The 20,729-nt window shown below is 40.1% G+C and overlaps 1 protein-coding gene across 4 annotated transcripts in view; it reads right to left on the reverse strand.

Moving 5' to 3' along the window:
• The window catches only part of gabra3 (gamma-aminobutyric acid type A receptor subunit alpha3), a 122,612-nt gene that overhangs the window by 26,839 nt on the left and 75,044 nt on the right, over positions 1–20,729 (reverse strand). For all 4 annotated transcript variants that reach the window (XM_082548066.1, XM_082548067.1, XM_082548065.1 and 1 more), the window contains one exon: positions 3,148–3,368. In XM_082548066.1, the coding sequence (XP_082404192.1) occupies positions 3,148–3,368 (221 nt within the window). The remainder of the gene's footprint in view (positions 1–3,147; positions 3,369–20,729) is intronic.

Here is a 20,729-nt window from a genome sequence, read left to right on the forward strand (position 1 = left end):
TTAGCTCCATAATACAACTAAGCTGGTTCCAAAAATGCTTTTGGGCCTCTAAGGATTATCAAGGATGCCAAGGATTATCATACTTAATCATGCAACTTTTTCATCATCTCACAATACATTTCCCTGCTTATTTAAACATGTTAGTCCTTGTAATACTACATCAGAGCTCAGGGATCTTTGTTGGCCTTGGCAGAACTGCCACAGCATCAGATCTACTCATGTGGGAGCACAAAATGATTTTTTCACCATTTCATTTTCACCCCTAAAAATCTATACTGACCTTGTGCACGAGCATCATAAAAACATTTCTGCAGCCTTTTCACGGCCTAGTGCAAAGCTGGTGAATGCTGATCGACAGGTTCAGTGTTTCCAGCCAAAGCAATCACAGAATTATTTTTGCTGTTATTCAGTACATAATGGTATTCAGTGACTATGACTGTCTTGCTGATGCTATTTACAGTGTACTTTACGCATGACATACACACAATGACACTCCTTTGATCAAGTGAGTATTATTCACTCGGCTGTCTGCGTGTGATACATATATGGGCCAGACTGGCTGCAAGTCAGCTATCTGACTCACAGACAGGTAAAAAGCACAATTTTATTCCTAAGATGTTAATTTTCACCCTAGTGCCACCACGGTGTTTGCATTCATGCTTTTAAATAAAATGTCTCTAGCTATTGAATTTGCTGATATACACACATCATCTTGTAAAAGCTAAACTAGGTTCTCTCATAATCTTCTAACTTTTCTTTGGAATCCGGGACTATAGTTTCCAATTTTCTTTCTATCAAATGTTCATGTTCTAACTGAAAAAAATATGACAAACATTCCGATTTCATTTGATGAAGGATGAGAATTTTGTAAATTCTCAGCTTGAAAAATGTTTTCAATGATTCAATATTGACTATTATTGCTGCTGTTCCTCTAATAGCCAGTTGAGGCAAGCTGGGAAAGTGAGTCAATAGACTGCCATGTTCAAATATCTGTATATAATGATTAGAGCATATTTATGTAAATATGCCTCTATGTACCCTTAACATTGGGCCAAACTTTGCATGGACATGGTGACACATACAGTAACTTCCAGTAACTTCTATATGATCTTTAAAAAACCCCATTTATTATAAATCAAAACTAAGTTTTTAAAAATGTTTTAATATTGGCGACAGAATTTTGCTTGACTTGACTAAATACAGGATGATGAATTTGAAAAACCATTACAGGCCTGGCAAAAACTGCCCACAGGCTGGAGTTTTATTCGTCCAACAAAACAACATTAAGAAGCATTTTTACACACTGATACAGAAAATGGCTTTGATCTTTATGGATAGTTTTCCTTTTCATATGGTGGGTCAATTTTGTTTGAATCAACCCATCTACATAAACTACTGGTCAAAAGTTTTAGAACACCCCATTTTTTTCAGTTATTTATTGTGATTCAAGTTGTTTAAGTCCAATGCATAGCTTGAAATGTTACAAAAGTAAGTGCTCAGATTTAAAAAATAAGGTTCAACAGTATGCCATCAAGCAGACGAAAAGGATGGTTCCACAGTGTGTGGCATCAACTGTCAGACATGGAGGAGGAGGTGTGATGGTCTGGGGCTGTTTTGCTGGATCCAGGGTCGGTGACTTGTACAGAGTGAGAAACTAAACTAAAACAGCTACCACAGAATTCTGCAGTACCCACTGGTTGCACCTAGTTGGTCAGGGGTTCATCCTACAGCCAGATAGTGATCCAAAACTTAAGTCCAAGACATGCCAGAACTACCTCAGGAAAAAAGAACAAGATGGTAAGCTTGAAAACATGGAGTGGCCAGCACAGTCTCCGGACTTAAACCTCAGTGAGATCGTTTGGGATGAACAGGACAGAAGAGTGAAAGCAGAGCAACCTTTAAGTGCCACACATTTATGAGAACTTCTGCAACAGATATATGAAAAACTTTCTGAAAAACATTTGATGTCTATTGTAGAAAGAATGCCAAGGGTGTGTTCAGCTGTTATATCTGTCAAAGGTGGCTACTTTGATGAGTCAAAAATTAGAAAAATTGGGGTGTTCTAAAAGTTTTTACTGGTAGTGTATAATACTACTACTACTATTACTACAACTAATAATAATAATCCAGTCGTTAAGTCTGACGTCACTAGCCGTGTCTGGGCCTAAACTCCGCTGCAGGTCGATCACTATGGCATTACTGAGAGTTGAAAAACTGTCTAAAGTCTTTCATCTTTAATAAAATGATCAACGTTCTGCTCTACCAGGTGTAACAATTGAGTTTAACATCCAGGCATCCATGAAAACGGAATTTATGACATTTAACGGAGTTGGAAGTTAGCAGGAAGTTAGCTTGCTAGCTTCCATCGAAATACAATATAGCATGTCCTGACTGCGTGGTTTTGGAAACAAATTAAAACATACAGCTCTGTTATCACTTCAAACATAAATGAAGAAAGAAAACTAAACAGCAGTGACGTTTGTAGGGTTACTGAAGTTTGGCTAGCTGTAGCTAATGATGTGCTACATGACCGCTAGCGACACAGCTATGTTAGTATAATATAAACAAGCTAACTTTTTTTCCACTCGATAAAAGTTAACGTGAGTGCTGAGCTGTAGTTACATCCTAAGGTTTTAAAAACTGAGCTTAAATAAATGATTAGCGGTAATAAAAGCCGAGGGAGGTCAACAGTGATCACTGACTGTTTTAGGAGCTTTTTGAGATTAAATAGAAGAAAATACAAAACATTAAACATGTTAACAACACAAAAGCCATATTAAACACAGACTACTTTAGGCCCAGAAGTAGGATTCGTCATGTCATCACTTAACGACCGGTTAGTGTATTTGAGGCTGAATGATAGGAGAGGAATGCTGTCACAGTCAACTGTATCCCAAGCTTCCTAGCATAAGCTTATAAGGAAGCGAGTCACCCTTTCATACATATGGAGAACTTCTGGCTGTAAAAAGTGCTGAGTGCCAGTGGGTGAAATCTTTTATTATGTTTTCTTTTTTCTTTTAGGAATGTCAAAATAAGGATGCTCTCATGCCAAATTAAGACGGTTAATATATCTACTAAACAGCACCTGCAGATTTTTTTTTTTCAAGTGATGGTGTTGACCTCCGAATCACCACAAAAAATGCTCACCTCATTGTGTATAGAAGCGTGCCGTTGTCGACTAGTCGTAGCAGTTTGTTAGGAGTTGTCATGTTGTGGGCTACAGATTTCTTTCCGTTGTGGAAAAAAGTATCAGGAGTCCAGATCTTACTGGCCAGGAGGTTGTTGAGGGGTAAAACCTGCATGGGCCCATCGAACTTCAGCCGCTCATCCCTCCAACTCTGGCGAAAGAAGACATCGATGGTGTACTCCTGATGGGAAGAGAGTTTGAAGAAATAGTTAGCAAGGCAACAATTCACAAAACTGGGAACATGGCTCTCATTCAAGCCTTACGATGCTCTTATTTGTGAAAGCATACAAAAAAAAGGCTACATGATGTTAAGTTGAGCCACCTTTTTTGTTCCTTTATTTCCACTTTTGCTTTTCCTGCTTTAATGAGTCAAAGTGCATTTCCTTTTTTGTGTAACACGATTACTGCTCCGTTAACAATGTTGTGTTTCTCTCACACTTAAGGTGTTGTAGCCTCAGCGAGAAAGCTTGTAGAACATCTGTTTCATGTTTTATTAATGTGCGGCACAGTATTTCTGCATCGTCACCAACACACGAAAGACCAAACAAACTAAAACAAATGCGGGAAGTAGCTGTTCAAAATGAATTTATTTCACATTATTCATTCAATGGGTCTTGTGTCCTAGCAACTGCTTTTCCTCGCCAGCTGTGTACAGCGGCTTTGCAGACAGAGAACTGAAGCTTGAACAGAGTGAGATGTGGGGAAGCTATGCCACAACAGTGCGCAACAAAGGCACGGTCCACGTGTTGCTAGCCATTTTGGAGCTTTTTGCTTGTTCGCTGAAACAGCTCAGGTACTGTGAACTGTAACTGGCTGCCCCCCTGAGTGACACCTTGATTAAGTCATTTCCCATTGGTTTTAACAACAGGATCCCATCATGCTCAGTGGGAGAGGGTGTGCAGCTTTCATTCAACACAGCAACAGGTCTCCTCTAAACAGCACAGGATGGATGTCTGTTAATTGATGCGATTGACCTCCTAAAGGCCTGCAAACTTGCAATGCTATACAATAATTACATCGCATCTGTCCTCACAGCAGTGCTCTAAATAAAGCCCACAGAGAGCTTCACAGACTGATAAAAGCCAGAATGTGACTAACGTGCGCAACCCTCAATCACTTTATTTCATCTTTGCCCCATTTATTAATTAACTGCAGTCTCTGGTTCTTTCTTTTTTTAAAATGGTAAATGGTCTGTATTTGTATAGCGCTTTACTTGGTCCTAAGGACCCCAAAGCACTTTACACTATACACAATCATCCACCCATTCACACACTGGTGACAGCAAGCTTCAGTGTAGCCACAGCCACCCTGGGGCGCACTGACAGAGGCGAGGCTGCCAGACACTGGCGCCACCGGGCCCTCTGACCACCACCAGTAGGTAACGGGTGAAGTGTCTTGCACAAGGACACAACGAGAGACTGTCGGAGCCGGGGCTCGAACCGGCAACCTTCCGATTACAAGACGAACGCCCAACTCTTGAGCCACAATCACCTACTAAAGAGTTCAAAAAGTAAATCGTTAACTGTTTTTCCCATTAATTATGTCAGACTGATTCCTTCATGCATTAAGTTCTCAGTGCTGTCATCAAAGGACTCTCCAGGTCACAAAAAAGACTAATGACCAAACACATGTGGACAGTAGGGCAACCATGACACTGATTTATTGTTCTGTCCTGTGCATCTTTAACAAAAACTTTCCTGCACAGTCTAAGAAAGTTTGCTCTATCTTGGCATACAAAAAAGGAACCCTAGTAAAACATTTAAATCCCCATCGCCAAGGTTATCCTTTTGTTATGCATGTTAATCACGTCTTTATGAGATGCCAAATCAGGCCTCAATTAGTGTAAAACATGCAGTGATGTAAACTGACAATAGTGAGCTTGGCCCAGCTGGGGTGAAGCCATCATTTGTTTGTTTCTTTTGGACAGAACCTTCTGTAAACATGGGGAATTAATTTGAAGACTGAAAGACAGAAGTGAGGAAAAGTATAGTCAATCTCCACAAGGCCAAATGGCACAAACCATTCAGATGCCAGCTGGTGTTCCTCCAGGGACTGAGTGATTGATTTCTCCTTGACAGAGGAGACAGAGCGGAGCGTCTACCCAACAGTGGCTGTCAAATATCTTTTTTTACAGCAGTCAGAATCATGAATAGATTAACTATGGCAAACAACTCTAATTTAAAGAACCCCTTTAAACACATGACACAAGTATTGCAACTGCATTCATTATTTGTCTTCACATAATACACAGACCATTTTTACAAGATTGCTGGCATCTTGCCTTTATTAGAAAGATGGATATTTGGGGTGATTGATGTGCCCTGGATGGATTCAAAGTGAAAGGTGCAGATGCTCTGCCTTTTTTTACCCAGACAGCCCACAAATAAGTACAAATTCCATAACTGTAAAAACATATTTGCTAAGGATGTATGTTTATTGCTGCAGTTAAAAAACCAATGACATCATAAAAGTGGCAACTGGATCTAGACTACAAGAAAATTTGTGGAGCATGCTGAGCTGTAAATTAAATCATTTGATTGGGCTCTGATAAAAAAAATGTAAAGATTTGCATTTTATGGGTTGAAAATTCCTCAACAGGATGTATAAGCTCACCTTAAAACAAAAAGGTGCCTTTAAATGTTATGTATTGTGGACATGTATATATAACCTGTGAAGGACTGCTGACCTGTACAGGATGTACTCTAATCTGTTCACTATCAGCTGAGACTGAATCTATTTCCCTGGAATCCTAGTTGGATATTCAGTTTTGAAAATGAGCAGATGAAGGGTCACCTTGTAAAGCTAGTGCTGACATAAAGTCAACAGCTTGAGACCAATCAGAGGTGGGTGGTCCACTTCCTTCAGCTGCCCACCCTTCAGTGGCAGGTCTGTGAAACGGCGCTCATTTTCAATTAATCCTCAAGGCTCCCGATTCACAGGAGTGATGTTTGGAGCTATAGTTTAAACTTGGACTTCTGATGTCTGTAGAAGGATCACTGTACATTAACCCTAGACATTAACCCTAACCTAGACTTTTAGATGACTTGGCAAAGGTAGCAGCTGGCAGGATGGGCTCCTTGACTCATTTTACTCCTCTCTTGGTCTCGCATTGACTAAACAATAAAAAATATCCCTGCTTTTGACATTATTGGGGATATAGCAACAACTCTAATTGATAGAGATGTAGTTTTCCGCAACAACCAATTTTTAGCCCACTGTTTGCGAGCAGATCTATTAAAAAATTCTAAAACAATTTGCATGAAACTGTTACTTTTGGAGTTGACTGAAATTTGGGTTCATGAATTTTCAGTAGGATTAATTACCGCAGCAACACAGGAAAAAATGGGAGACATTCTCTTGATGACATACTTCTGGAAGCAGGAACTCAGTTCAGGTATGATGTGGAGGGAATAGTCAGCCTTTGTGTGGGTGTGCAGTCTTGGACTGTTGTTCTTTTGTAATTTAGCAGTGGGGTGAAGTTACAGTTTAATTACTATAGAAAGTAATTATCTAAGGCTACCCTTATTATAGTCATTACATAATGTGAAAAAGAACTAAAGAAAGGTACTTCACAACAAAATACCGTAAATGACTGCTATAATCAATATTAGAATAACAATTAAACCAAGACTAAAGTAAACTAAGATGAGCTCACTGGCCACTTCACTGAATGCCCCTTTTCTTTCAGAATTGCCTTATTTCTTCATGCCATAAATCCACAAGGTGATAGAAACATTCCTCAGAGATTGTGGCTGCAGATGTGCCAGCTGCATGTTTGTAACCCATGATATGAATCTCTTGTTCCACTAAATCCCACAGGTACTACTGGATATAAATCTGATGGTCATTTAAGTAAAATAAACTTAATATCGCGTTGAAGAAACCAATCTAAGGTGATCTGAGCTTTGTCATATGGTGGGTTATCCTGCTGGGATAATGCGCCTTTGTCAATGTGGTTATAAAGGAACGGACAACACCAATACTCAAATGATGCTGATTTGGTACTAAACACCCAAAAGGTGGCAGGAAAATGTTCCACACAACATTACATCACCGACAGCCTGAATCATTGATACAAGGCAAGATGGATCCATGCTTTCTTGCTGTTTATACCAAATTCTAACTGAATGTCACAAGACTCAGACTCATCAGAAAAAATCAGGACTCGTCATGCTTTTCAAATCTTCTATTGCCCAATTTTGGTGAGACTCGCAAATATAGTTTCCTGTTCTTAGTATACACAAGTGGCAACTGGTGTGGTCTTCTGTTGCTGTAACATATTAGCTTCTGCATACCTTGGTTGTAAAGACTAGTTATTTGAGTTAATTTTGCCTCCATATCAGCTAAAAAACCATTTTCCTCTGACCTCTCGAATTAGCAAGGTGTTTTTGCACAGAGAACTGACACTTAATGGATATTTTCTCTTTTTCAGACCATTTTCTGTAAACCCTATAGACAGTATATGTGGGAAAATTGTAGCACATCATCAGTTTCTGAAATTTTTAGTTTAGCCCATATGGCACCAACGACCATGTCACATTCAAAGTCACTTAAATACTGTTTCCTCCCCATTCAGATGTTTGGTTTGAACTTCCAAAAGTCATCTTGACCATGATTACATGCCTAAATGCACTCTTACTGCCATGTGAATGGCTAATTATATTTGCATTAAAGAGAAGTTGGACAGGTGGACCCAAAAAAGTGGCCAGTGAGTGTATTTTATGAAAGGATTCAGTCACAGTTACAAAGTCACAAATTATCTTTCAAGCCCTTAGTTGTTTCGAGAAGCAGCAATTTTCAGCTACGGAGCTTTGATGAAGCCTCTGTACCCTCGCTGCTCACCAAAGATAGCAACGAGCTGGGATGGACAGATAGATTAGACTGACATTTTTCTCACATGTTGTGAAAGGACCACAATGTGGCTAAACGGCGAGAAAATCTGGACTTTGATCTGATAAACACAGCGATGACTCCAAATAAATGCTAATAATGACTTTTGAGTTAGATGTGTAAGTACAAACAGTTTCCATTTGATTTTTTTCTCACTATATCATCAACAGATTTATCACCAGCTGCAGATGTTTGATAATAAATGTCCTCTTTTAATGGGCTTAGATGTAAATTAAATTCCTCCTAAACTGCCTGACTGCACCCCTCTAAGACCATAAAAAAATGAAATTTCATGAAGTGAAAGCTTCAAAGGGCACAGCTGGGGTTACAGTGGGGCAAAAAAGTATTTAGTCAGCCACCGATTGTGCAAGTTCCCCCACCTAAAATGATGACAGAGGTCAGTAATTTGCACCAGAGGTACACTTCAACTGTGAGAAACAGAATGTGAAAAAAAAAATATCCATGAATCCACATGGTAGGATTTGTAAAGAATTTATTCGTAAATCAGGGTGGAAAATAAGTATTTGGTCACCTCAAACAAGGAAAATCTCTGGCTCTCACAGACCTGTAACGTCTTCTGTAAGAAGCTTTTCTGTCCCCCACACGTTACCTGTATGAATGGCACCTGTTTGAACTCATCATCTGTATAAAAGACACCTGTCCACAGCCTCAAACAGTCAGACTCCAAACTCCGCCATGGCCAAGACCAAAGAGCTTTCGAAGGACACCAGGAAAAGTATTGTAGACCTGCACCAGACTGGGAAGAGTGAATCTACAATAGGCAAGCAGCTTGGTGTGAAAAAAATCAACTGTGGGAGCAATCATCAGAAAATGGAAGACATACAAGACCACTGATAATCTCCCTCGATCTGGGGCTCCACGCAAGATCTCATCCCGTGGGGTCAAAATGATCATGAGAACGGTGAGCAAAGATCCCAGAACCACACGGGGGGACCTGGTGAATGACCTGCAGAGAGCTGGGACCAAAGTAACAAAGGTCACCATCAGTAACACACTACAACGGCAGGGAATCAAATCCCGCAGTGCCAGACGTGTTCCGCTGCTGAAGCCAGTGCATGTCCAGGCCCGTCTGAAGTTTGCCAGAGAGCACATGGATGATACAGCAGAGGATTGGGAGAATGTCATGTGGTCAGATGAAACCAAAGTAGAACTTTTTGGTATAAACTCAACTCGTCGTGTTTGGAGGAAGAAGAATACTGAGTTGCATCCCAAGAACACCATACCTACTGTGAAGCATGGGGGTGGAAACATCATGCTATGGGGCTGTTTTTCTGCCAAGGGGACAGGACGACTGATCCGTGTTAAGGACAGAATGAATGGGGCCATGTATCGTGAGATTTTGAGCCAAAACCTCCTTCCATCAGTGAGAACTTTGAAGATGAAACGAGGCTGGGTCTTCCAACATGACAATGATCCAAAACACACCGCCCGGGCAACAAAGGAGTGGCTCCGTAAGAAGCATTTGAAAGTCCTGGAGTGGCCTAGCCAGTCTCCAGACCTCAACCCCATAGAAAATCTGTGGCGGGAGTTGAAAGTCCGCGTTGCTCGGCGACAGCCCCAAAACATCACTGCTCTCGAGAAGATCTGCATGGAGGAATGGGCCAAAATACCAGCTACTGTGTGTGCAAACCTGGTAAAGACCTATAGTAAACGTTTGACCTCTGTTATTGCCAACAAAGGTTATGTTACAAAGTATTGAGTTGTATTTTTGTTATTGACCAAATACTTATTTTCCACCCTGATTTACGAATAAATTCTTTACAAATCCTACCATGTGGATTCATGGATTTTTTTTTTTCATATTCTGTCTCTCACAGTTGAAGTGTACCTCTGGTGCAAATTACTGACCTCTGTCATCATTTTAGGTGGGGGAGCTTGCACAATCGGTGGCTGACTAAATACTTTTTTGCCCCACTGTATGTCTGTTTCACCATCTTGTGAGAAGGTTTACTGGGGAAATCAGATAAGGTTTCATTTTATTTGTTGCGTATAAAGAGCACAGTGCATTATGGGAACAACTCTTAATAAAATCGAACATATTTGTGTTCATGTTTTTTCTGCCTTGGGTACTGCAGAACCAAATGAACTAAAATGAATTAGGTAAAACCAAATCTCTGCCACTCTCTCACATGCCACAACTAAATGGGTCTCTAATGTTTTCAAGTTGGGTTTAATGGCTGAGAAATTTCAGTAGATACTGAAGGGCTCGCCACTGCAGTAAAAAAAATAATTCACATTAGTGAATTATGGAATGAAAGGAAATTAGGAAAATATGAACAGTTGTTGAGGTAGGATGTACACGAGACTGGGCTAAATGAGTCTAGATGTTAAAAAACGAGATCGAGTGTCTGGATCTCTGGTAATGGCAGGAAGGTTGTGTCTAATATCTGATAGAATATTAATGCAGCCTTTTATCATAAATTAATGAGTTCATTAAATTCTAAACATTTAATTATTACATCCTCTTGTAATAATGTCACTATGGCTTTGTTTTAAATTGTTTCTTTTCTTTTCTTTTTTTCGTTTCAATGAGTTCTTTTTATCAAATCAGTTTTTAGCCAAGCAACCTGAACAAGCCGTTTATGCCAGGGAATTTCCACTCGGTAACCCATGCTACTGTTATTCGTGACTACAACTGGAGACATTTTTTCTTTAGATTAGCAGACTGGTTTGACAGGTTTGATTTAGTGCCTCTGACAAGATAGCATATTGTGCACAAGCGCCGTTTCCCCAATTTACTGTGCAGAAATGCTATGCGTGGTACACAATATGTCATCATGTCTTGTTTTTGACAGTGCACAGCAGCCCAGAGATAAGATACTGGTTCGCTGGTGTGGTAATGATACAGAATTAACACAGCTTTTGGGCCCAGTTCTTCTCTTCTGTGGGCATCGTGTCGATCAGTCAGAGGCTTGATTAATAATTACAATTTCGCCTTTCTCTCTCCCCTTGCCAATTATTCTGTCTCACTTGGATTCTTGTTTGCTGTTCACCTTTCCCTGCTGAGAGTAGAACCTGCGTGAGACTTGCATTGAGTTGTGAATCCCATACCAACTCCAATTATTGTCAGAGCTCACAAGCTTCTGCAGCTCTGAGCCGTAAACATGTTTTAGCACTTCACTGCATCACACTTCAAATAGGAACATTTTGTTCCACGAATATAAAGTCAAGTATGTAGCAGTAATCACATAAAAGCAAATATGGAAATGGGACTCATTAGCAAATTATGACTGTTTGGAGCTGCATGCAGTGATGCAAACATGAATGAATTACATTTAGAAAGGAAATTTTGGTTTATCCATCATCACTACTACAAAAATAGAATAAATCCATCCATGCATGTTAAAAAAATGCATAAGTAGTGTCCCCTGACAGTGTTTTCACAGTCCGCAGTAGAAAATGCAAGAGAGATTTATGAGAGATCAGGGTTTCCATCTTGTGTCCAATGGAAATCACGTGATTTAGATGGAACATATTCAATTCAATTTATATATCACCAAATCACAACAACAGTTGCCTTGAAGTGCTTTATATTGTAAGACCCTACAATATCAGAGGAAAATCCCAACAACCAGACATCTGTCCCTCTGAGCAAGCACTTGGCAACAGTGGGAAGGAAAAACTCCTTTTTAAAAGGAAGAAACCTCCGGCAGAACCCAGCTCAGGGAGGGGCAGCCAGAACAAAGGACACACTAGAGCTGGGCTATATGGCCTAAAATTCATATCGCGATATAATTTGAAGCATATATATCACGATATATTCTTTTCTTCTGTATAACGTATTTTCTACACTATAAGGCACACTTAAAATCCTTTAATTTTCTCAAAAATCGAGAGTGTGCCTTATGTATGAATTCTGGTTGTGCTTACTGACCTTGAACCGATTTGGGCGTGCAGAAATCTGTTAAAAAATGTTTTAGTACAACTTTGGTAAGCCGCACTGCTTGATGGATTGTCAGAGCATTACGGCTGCCGTAGTGAGGAGCTTCGCGGAGTAATCTGGGTCCAAAACTCCGTCCATTTCAGGTCCCAAAGTCAAACGAACACTGAGAGTTAAAAAACGGTCTAAATTCTTTCATCTTTAATTAAATCATCAGCGTTGCTGCTTTGTCGGGTGTGACAATTAAGTTTTAGAAGTTACAGGAAGTTAGCTCGCTAGTTTACACCTAAACATTTCATACCATGTTCTGAACGAGAGATTTTTTGAAAATAATTAAAACGTACAGCTCTGCTACCACTTCCAACATAAATGAAGACAGAAAACTAAACAGCAGTGGCGTTTGCAGGGTTACTGAAGTTGGACTACCTGGTATATAATGTTGTGCTACATGATTGCTAGTGACACAGCTATGTTAGCATAACTTTAGCACAGTGAAGCTGGAGGATGAACGCCAACTTTTTTTCCACTCAATAAAAGTTAACGTGAGGGATTCTGGTGGTCAGGGACAAATGCAATCGCATAGCAGGATGCTATACACGGGCCAAACTTCAGTCAGGAGAACAACTGAGATTATTCATCCACAATACGAGGTTAGTTATTGATATACTGCAACAATATGGGAATAGAACAGCTGCAAGAGAATTCAACATTAATGAATCAATGTTACGGAAGTGGAGGAAGCGCAGTTTTTGGCTTTCCCCTTATTTCAAGAGTGATTAATCTCTTTGCTATGACTGTCACCCGCCATAATTTGCAGATGATAATGGTTGTAACCGCTGCGATGCTTTCGACCAAAACAGGCACAGCTTGATGACATCATCAACATGCGCTATCGCGATAGAGCGATATAGTCAAAATCTCTATCGTTGGCCAAATTTAGATATACGATTTATATCGTTTCTATTATATATCGTTTCTATCGCCCACCCCCAGGACACACTATGGAATATATGTAAACTGATGTGTGGCATATGTATAAAAACTGAATACCATTATAGTAGATCTGCTATATTAGATTTATAGTGGCTCTGCTGTACTACTTTAACATGGATGTTTTTTTTATCCTTGAACTTCCCTTGAGTTCTAGTCTGTATTTATCTTACACTGCCCTTTGGTGCAGTCCCTTAATTCATCCTGTTTGAAAGAAGCTGATTAGCTTTCCTCTATTTAACCCTCAAGCAACCAAGCACTTAAATGTAAATCTATATGAACACATTTACATTTAATTACAGAATCTAATGCTACTTGTTGTAATACTAATAATATTTCATTTTTAAAACCTGAGGTATGTTTGAATCAGTAATGCATTGCAGTATTCTGGTATTTTAAATGACCAGAATACAGTTTTCTCATCCTTTATAAGTGCAAACAAAGATTTTTTTCTGCAGATTTAACCTATTTTGTGCAGAAACATTCAAAATATTTAGATTACTGAAATATCTAGAAATATGGAATAACTGCCTACAAGCTCGAGTAAGGTTTCACTGGTCAAGTTCACATCTTGCGTGTATTTATGTTTTAAAAATCAATTGCATAAAGTATGACTTGTTTGTGGCTTTGCTCTGGGCTGCGTTGGTGAAGCGTTGCTCTGGTTCCATAGGCAGATTCTGTGTCAGAATGGTTGGACATCTCAGGGATACTACCTTCACTATCCGGTGCCAACTCATCTCCATCCTTGAGCTGTGTTCACTGTCACTTTGGGCACTTTCAGCACTTTGGGAAAGTATCCAGTAAATTTTGATACTCTGGGTCTGTCTGAATGTATGAGAACAGTACATTTAGAGCTATCTGAAGCCTGTGCTACCGGCTCACTACAATTTCAAACAATACAATGAGCTCCTTATAACTTTTCCAGTATTTAACATTAGATTTCCCTTAAAAAAAAGAGAAGATGGCTGCAGCTGCAAGACTCAAAAGCATAGAAGCCATACAACAGTTTTGCTTGTAATCAAAAAAACGCTATCCGCCACTGCCATTTACTTGCTAAGGGATTAGGATTAGGGATGGGAATCATGGGGTTTCAAGTTAGTAGTTCAATTCCTTGGAATTGGTAGTCTGCTAGCCTATCGATCCTGCTTATCTGTTCCACTTTCACTTGCGCTACAATCAACTGATTTCAGTTTGTGTGCTGAAGGACGACTATAGAGTTGCAGTCTACAGCGTGAACATGGACATTACTTTTATTTTTACTGGACAAAAAAACAAGAGTGTTATGGTGCAAAGTGCATCGGGGACAATTGCACTATGCGGCTAACACAACTTTGGCTCTTTGCAAGCATCTGCACAGACATCATGCTAACGCTAAGCTAGACAAGAACCCAAAGCAACGTTAGCTGAGCCAACCCCCGCCCAGCAGGCAGACCCTAAACCTCAACAGGTATCAAACTGATAAGCAGTCAGACTCCAGCCTGTGTTTCTACCTATTCATGTTTCTAAGGTGAATCGCTGTGGCGATCACTTTATAGTCTCTTTGTACTGGTTTTTGTCTTTGCTTTGTGTTCATACCTAAATACGAGGAGAGAGATCATATGTGTAGCCTCATTCAGATAATGATTTGTCTCGGTGTATAGATCTGTAGCCACATGAGACTGTGTTTTGGGTCATTTTATAGAGAAAACTTTATTCTGGGAGTATTGCTTTAAAGAGTTCTGTTCTGTGGCATATTTGTAATACATTACTTTTTTTGAGTAATGACTCTAATGCTGATCACAACAAAAAGGTGAAATACCTCCAACATTCACAAAGATTTGACCACACAGCATGCTGTCAAGTTGCACCAATGTAATGTCTTGGATATGCTTCTTAGCGATGGTGTGTGGTGACATCGAGGCCAACGAAAACCCAGTGAGAACCGATAAGCAATTGAATGAATAAGTGATATCGATAATGGAACTGGAATAGCTAAATTCTTATCACTTCCCATCCCCATGAAGGATGCTATAGCCTTCTTACTTCTGGCTGCTATTAGAAGAAAAATATAGGCTTTTAGGTTGCAAAAAAGTCTTCCTGTTCTGCTTTCAAGTTGTTCCTGTCCGACACATGAATCATGCCGCGACACTGGGGAATACAATGACCTGTACAGTGAGTGGAAAAAAGCTCTATTTTCAGAGTAAAGTTTTTTTTTTTCACTTTTTTTTTTATAAAAGGTGGTGGTGATGACCAATTTAAATTTGGTTTATTCTCTAAAAATGGCATAACTGGGTTAGCAAGTCCTTGAATAAGGACAACATGATTGATACAGATTCCAGGAGTTAACCTTCAAATTTTAGCAGCACAAAGATTCATCTGTTCTCTCCAGAATTTTAACTTGTAGGGGGTTTGTTTTTGGAGCAAATTTTTTCTGAATTGTAAACATACAAATATAGGCTGTCATTTTTTCACATAACCCAGTAATTTTTATCCCCAGAAAATTTTGCAGCCCTGGTGAGATCGGGCCATCACTGCCGTCTTTGTCAAACCGAGCCTCAGCACAGTGCATGTGACAGCCTAAATCGCTTCCCATTTCATCAGCAAAGGCCTGTCAAATCCCACCATGAAACAGGTACATGTGCTGTGACACAGCATGCATGTGGATACGACGTGACTCCATTGACTTACCGAAAGGGCAGGAGAAAGACACATACGAAAGACAGAAAAAAATCCACCAGATCGAGTGAGAAAGGGGGAGCTCGGGATAGAGAAACACACCAACCTACTTACTAGAGATCAGCATCAAGATCGTAACCTACATTCTGTGTCTTAGTGTGACAAAGTGCAGAAATCTTCTCTTAGTCAGACACAACTGTACAAAGTGCCCTGCTACTGGCCTAATATTTGAATCAAGCACGATGAATACGCAGATGTGAGCGTTCCTCTTCTTCCAGTATGGGACACTAAAGGTAGATGTGGCGGAAAGGGGTACAAGTGACGTCTAAATGTGTGGCCCCAGGGCGAGCAGACATTTCTAGGACACTTGATGTTACGGAGATCGGTAGTTGGATGTATACAGCAGAAGATAAGATTAAGAGGTCATTGAGTGTGCTCTGACTGTGAATTTCTTGTAACAGTTTGGAGAGAAATATCTCTACAAGTATAGTGTTTGTTTTTTCATGATCCCACATCAACCTATTGCCTGATCTGATTTCATGAGACTTTGTTTGGTGATATTGTTCTTCTTGAAATTGTTTGTTTCCCCTTATACACATAAGAATGAGGTCTAGTATGAGAACGCTTTTTTTTAGGAGACAGCGTTGCACGATAAGATACTTTAATGGCTAATTCAAAAGATATCTTATGCTCCTATAGAGCTGGTTTGCCTTTTTGTTTCAGTGACTCTGCAGCTGCCTCAAAGTAATCAGTTAAACTGCGGTTAGCTGTAGACAAAACAAAACTCTCTTGTGTGAACACATCAAGGGAATACCTCAAAAAGCTTCTCTCCACCTCTGAAATACCTCCAAGATTAGCCGTTTCCTCTTTTTTAACTGACCTAGAAAAATGGTTCAGGCTTTTGCTTCCCCAGTACTGTTTACTGCAATGCCCTACTCAGAGGCTGTCCTGCTCCACGCTCATTCAGCTTGTTAGCCTGAAAACTCATCATCCAGAAAACACGATCCCGCGACCTCAACCTACTCTAGAGATGCCACCGTCGGCTCTGACGAGTGTCTTCAAAGCTCAAATATACAACCATAAAATAACCCACCCTATAGGATTATATATAAGACAGCACTAATTTTCTAAATTTGAAAGAAAAACTACGCCAACTTCACTTGTCCTAGAAGTCACCCGTCGATGTGGAGACAGGCACCAATTTCAGACAACTCCTTATTAAAATGCACAATGGGGATTTTAACCCAGCCTACTATCCACATATTTTCCTTGTACAGCAGTTGCTCTTGTCTTGTGTTATTTCTTCCTCTGCTTAAAGGAACCGAAAAAGCTCAGAGTGCTGATCTATGACCAACATTTTATTCATGCAATGCTACACAAAACCTTTGAAGACAGAATTTAGTAGATAGTGTAGGAGGAGATTACTGGAGTATAAAAAAAAGGAGATGTTAATCTCCAAAAAGTTGCTATCTGAACTGGACCCTTGCAATGTATGCACAACAATGCAAACACAACACTTTAAGCAGTTCACTGGTACAGACAAGATGTGAGCAAGCGAGAGGAACAAAAAGAGCGTCGGCACTACATATGCAAAAGATGTCCTATAAACACATTTGCAATGCAGATATTCAGACACTTGACTTTCGACGTCAGTTCCATTGTGGGATGCCTTTTGACGGCTTAAGCCTGATCATCTTTTCAGACTAGGCTGTGGAAAATCTTGAAAGGAAGTACTTGGAGCCGTTATGCAGCTTTCATGGAGCAAGAAAACCCAGTGTAGCCTGGGGCCAAGATGAGTCCTTCTTGGGTAATGACCTAAAACTGACAAGAAAATGAAGAAATTAAAATAATAATAATAATATGTTGATGCTGTGTTTCCCACGCTGCTACTCCACATACACTGACAGCAAGACAAAGGTGCCAGCGTGTGTGAACCAGCACTGACCTAGCTAACTGCAGCTCTGACCAAAGCATTACCACAAGTGGGCTTCTGTGTCCCGAGGTGTTTTCTGTTGATTCATGCAACTGCCAAGTGGAGCATGTGAAGAGAATAAAAGACTGGGTCTAGAACTGAGCTCTGAGAGACCCCAAAGGTGACATGTCCTGAAAAAGAGAAAGCACTGTCTTCTGTACTAATGCAACAGAGCCCTTCTCTCAAAGCTGTCTTTCTCATATTAATAATCATACTCAGCAAGTGTCACATGCAAACATTAAATGAGTAATCACTTTTTTTAGGCTAGTTGTAGGAGGGACATTGATATGTCATTAACTTTTAGTTGACATGGCACAGTTGTTAGCATACGGGTACTTATTCACATATAAAAATTTCCTCTTATTTTGTTTTATTTGTGTCCATATAGTGAACATTGATCCCAGGAAACTCTTCTAGCACTTTATTTGGTGTCTGCCAACACATGAGCCAAGTGTCTCCTTTATTGCTTAATGCTATGTTCACGAGCTAGTTACTGCCTGCCACTGGATTTGGAGCAGGCTGCGTACAGCTGTGGCAGCTGGAATGTGGCATGTGTGAAAAGGTGGCTGTGAGTGCAGGTGTATCAAAAGGCCTGCGATATGTTGAGAAAAAAAATGCAAAGAACGAGTCCCATATGGAAATGCAGTATTTTACATGTGAATTTGATGATCATTGAAAAGTTATGGGCCTAGAGTTTTTGTTTGAAAGATACAGAGTTGTCAGCAGATCTGCACTTTATGAATGTTCACTTTTGCTCTGTGGTTAATAAACAAGAGTTTGCAGATGAGTCTTCCATGCAAACTAAAGACAACTGTGGCAAACTGCTAGCAACCAAGGAAACGGCAAGGAGGTTTTTGGTGCAAAACCCTCTGTCACTCGGCAACCTTCAGCAACAACTCATCAATTGGCCAGGGAATGCACATTTTTCCCTAGCGATCGGTTGTTGACAGGGGGCACCTGAATGGTCTCAGTGAAACTGAGGGTATTAGCGATCGATATCACAATGTCTGCCTGCAATCTCCAGCAACTGGCAGGGGAATATTCCTGTAACAGTTGGTGGTTGCCAGGCTGTCGCCTCTGATCTCTAAGCCCGTGTGACTGGAGCCATGGATAACCAAGTCAGTATGTTAACAAAGAGCCTCAAGCTTTTCCAAGACGTTTAGAGAAGATTTATCAAGATTTTGATGTGAGAGTGTTCCTTCTTTACAACAGTTTGTCAGCATGTTCATGTACTGAAATGATGCCAGCACTGTTTGCAAAATACAAAAGACACAGCTGTTGTATCAGCCTTACATGACAGTCACATAGCTCATAGAGCACATACTTATGGATATGCTTATTTAGATCGACATAGAAATAGCTCATGAAATGAACTGTGCTTGATCAGAAGCTACACTATCATTTCATCTGTCAAATAAGCAGTGTGTTCACACTGTAGCTCACATTATGTTGAAATAAATGTTGAAAGACCGCTGTTTGAACATCCAATCAATATGCTGAATATTTATATATTGCGGGGCAGCACGGTGGTTAGCACTGTTGCGGTACAGCAACAGCAAGAAGGACCTGAATTCAAGTCCACCATCAGGCCGGGGTCTTTCTGTGTGGAGTTTGCATGTTCTCCCCGTGTTTGTGTGGATTCCCTCTGGGTACTCCGGCTTCCTCCCACCATCCAAAGACATGCAGCTTGTGGGGATAGGTTAATTGATTAATCCAAAATTGCCCATAGGTGTGAATGTGAGTGCGAATGGTTGTCTGTCTCTATGTGTTCGCCTTGCAACAGACTGGCGACCTGTCCAGGGTGTACCCCACGTCTCGCCCTATGACAGCTGGGATAGGCTCCAGCGCCCCCCGCGACCCTGAAAAGGATAAGCGAATGGGTGAATGGATTTATATATTGCCCTTGTTATGTATCCATGTATATTGTCATTTTGTTGCTTAAAAGAGAACAAATCAAGCAAACAAACAAAAAATTACAGCAAAAAGAACAACTGGACCTACCCCTGGATGTGGAAAGGTGTTTTTTCATCATTAGACCACAACCTTTTTTTGACTAGTGACACATCACTATGCCGGCACTATACAGTATATAAATGGGTAAGTGCATTATACACAAATAATTTGTAGTCTTTTCAGGTATCAAATTTGGGATTAGAAGTCATTTAACTACCATGATTACTACAGTGGCAACCCTATTTTAAACACTAATATAATGAAATTATTTATTACAGTTACAATAATTTCTAATTATTAAAAGTCAGGATTATCGCTCAGTCACAGTAGAATAAGAACAGGATGGCAATTTTCTCGTGACTACCAAAAGCCAGTGCCTGCCCAGTTATTGCATTACATTTTCGCATTTGACAATCAAAAGTAAGTAGCTGAAACAACCACAGTTGACTGCAGAGTTACTGAACAGGTAGCAACTGGTCTCCAAACAGTTGAGTCCCGACTCTGGAAACATTTGCAAATAACTGTTGTCTAATTTATAAATGTGGACAGATTTCCAACACATCTGAATCAATCTCAGACCCCATTCAACTGATAGAGAGATAGATTTATTGTTGATTATCGCCATCCTGAGACACCAAAGTTGCTTGAAAGAAAGCGAATGACTGCAAGTGGTTGCAGGCCTGGTCTTTGAATCTAAAGTATTGAGATTGCAAGCTGACTGCACATGATCGCAATAACTTTGGATTGATTTGGGCCATTAGAAAGGTGTGTGTTGACTCAGGGATTCCATAGCATAGGAAAATAAAGAAGCCACCAACCACGTAGACTAATATCAATTCTGACTTGCATGGCGGTACCTCTTTTGTCGTCGGTTGGCTGGTCTCCTCCTCTATTTGTTCTTTTTTCTTTTCACTAATTAATTAATTTTCTGATTCTTCCAACAAATCTCTTCTTTTGTGTACTAATACTGACATTTAATTACTTCATCTCATTTAATTATATTTCATTTACAGTGGGGCAAAAAAGTATTTAGTCAGCCACCGATTGTGCAAGCTCCCCCACTTAAAATGATGACAGAGGTCAGTAATTTGCACCAGAGGTACACTTCAACTGTGAGAGACAGAATATGAAAAAAAAAAATCCATGAATCCACATGGTAGGATTTGTAAAGAATTTATTCG

The sequence above is a fragment of the Aulonocara stuartgranti genome, assembly GCF_965226115.1.
Source record: "Aulonocara stuartgranti genome assembly, chromosome: 10".
Classification (NCBI taxonomy): domain Eukaryota; kingdom Metazoa; phylum Chordata; class Actinopteri; order Cichliformes; family Cichlidae; genus Aulonocara; species Aulonocara stuartgranti.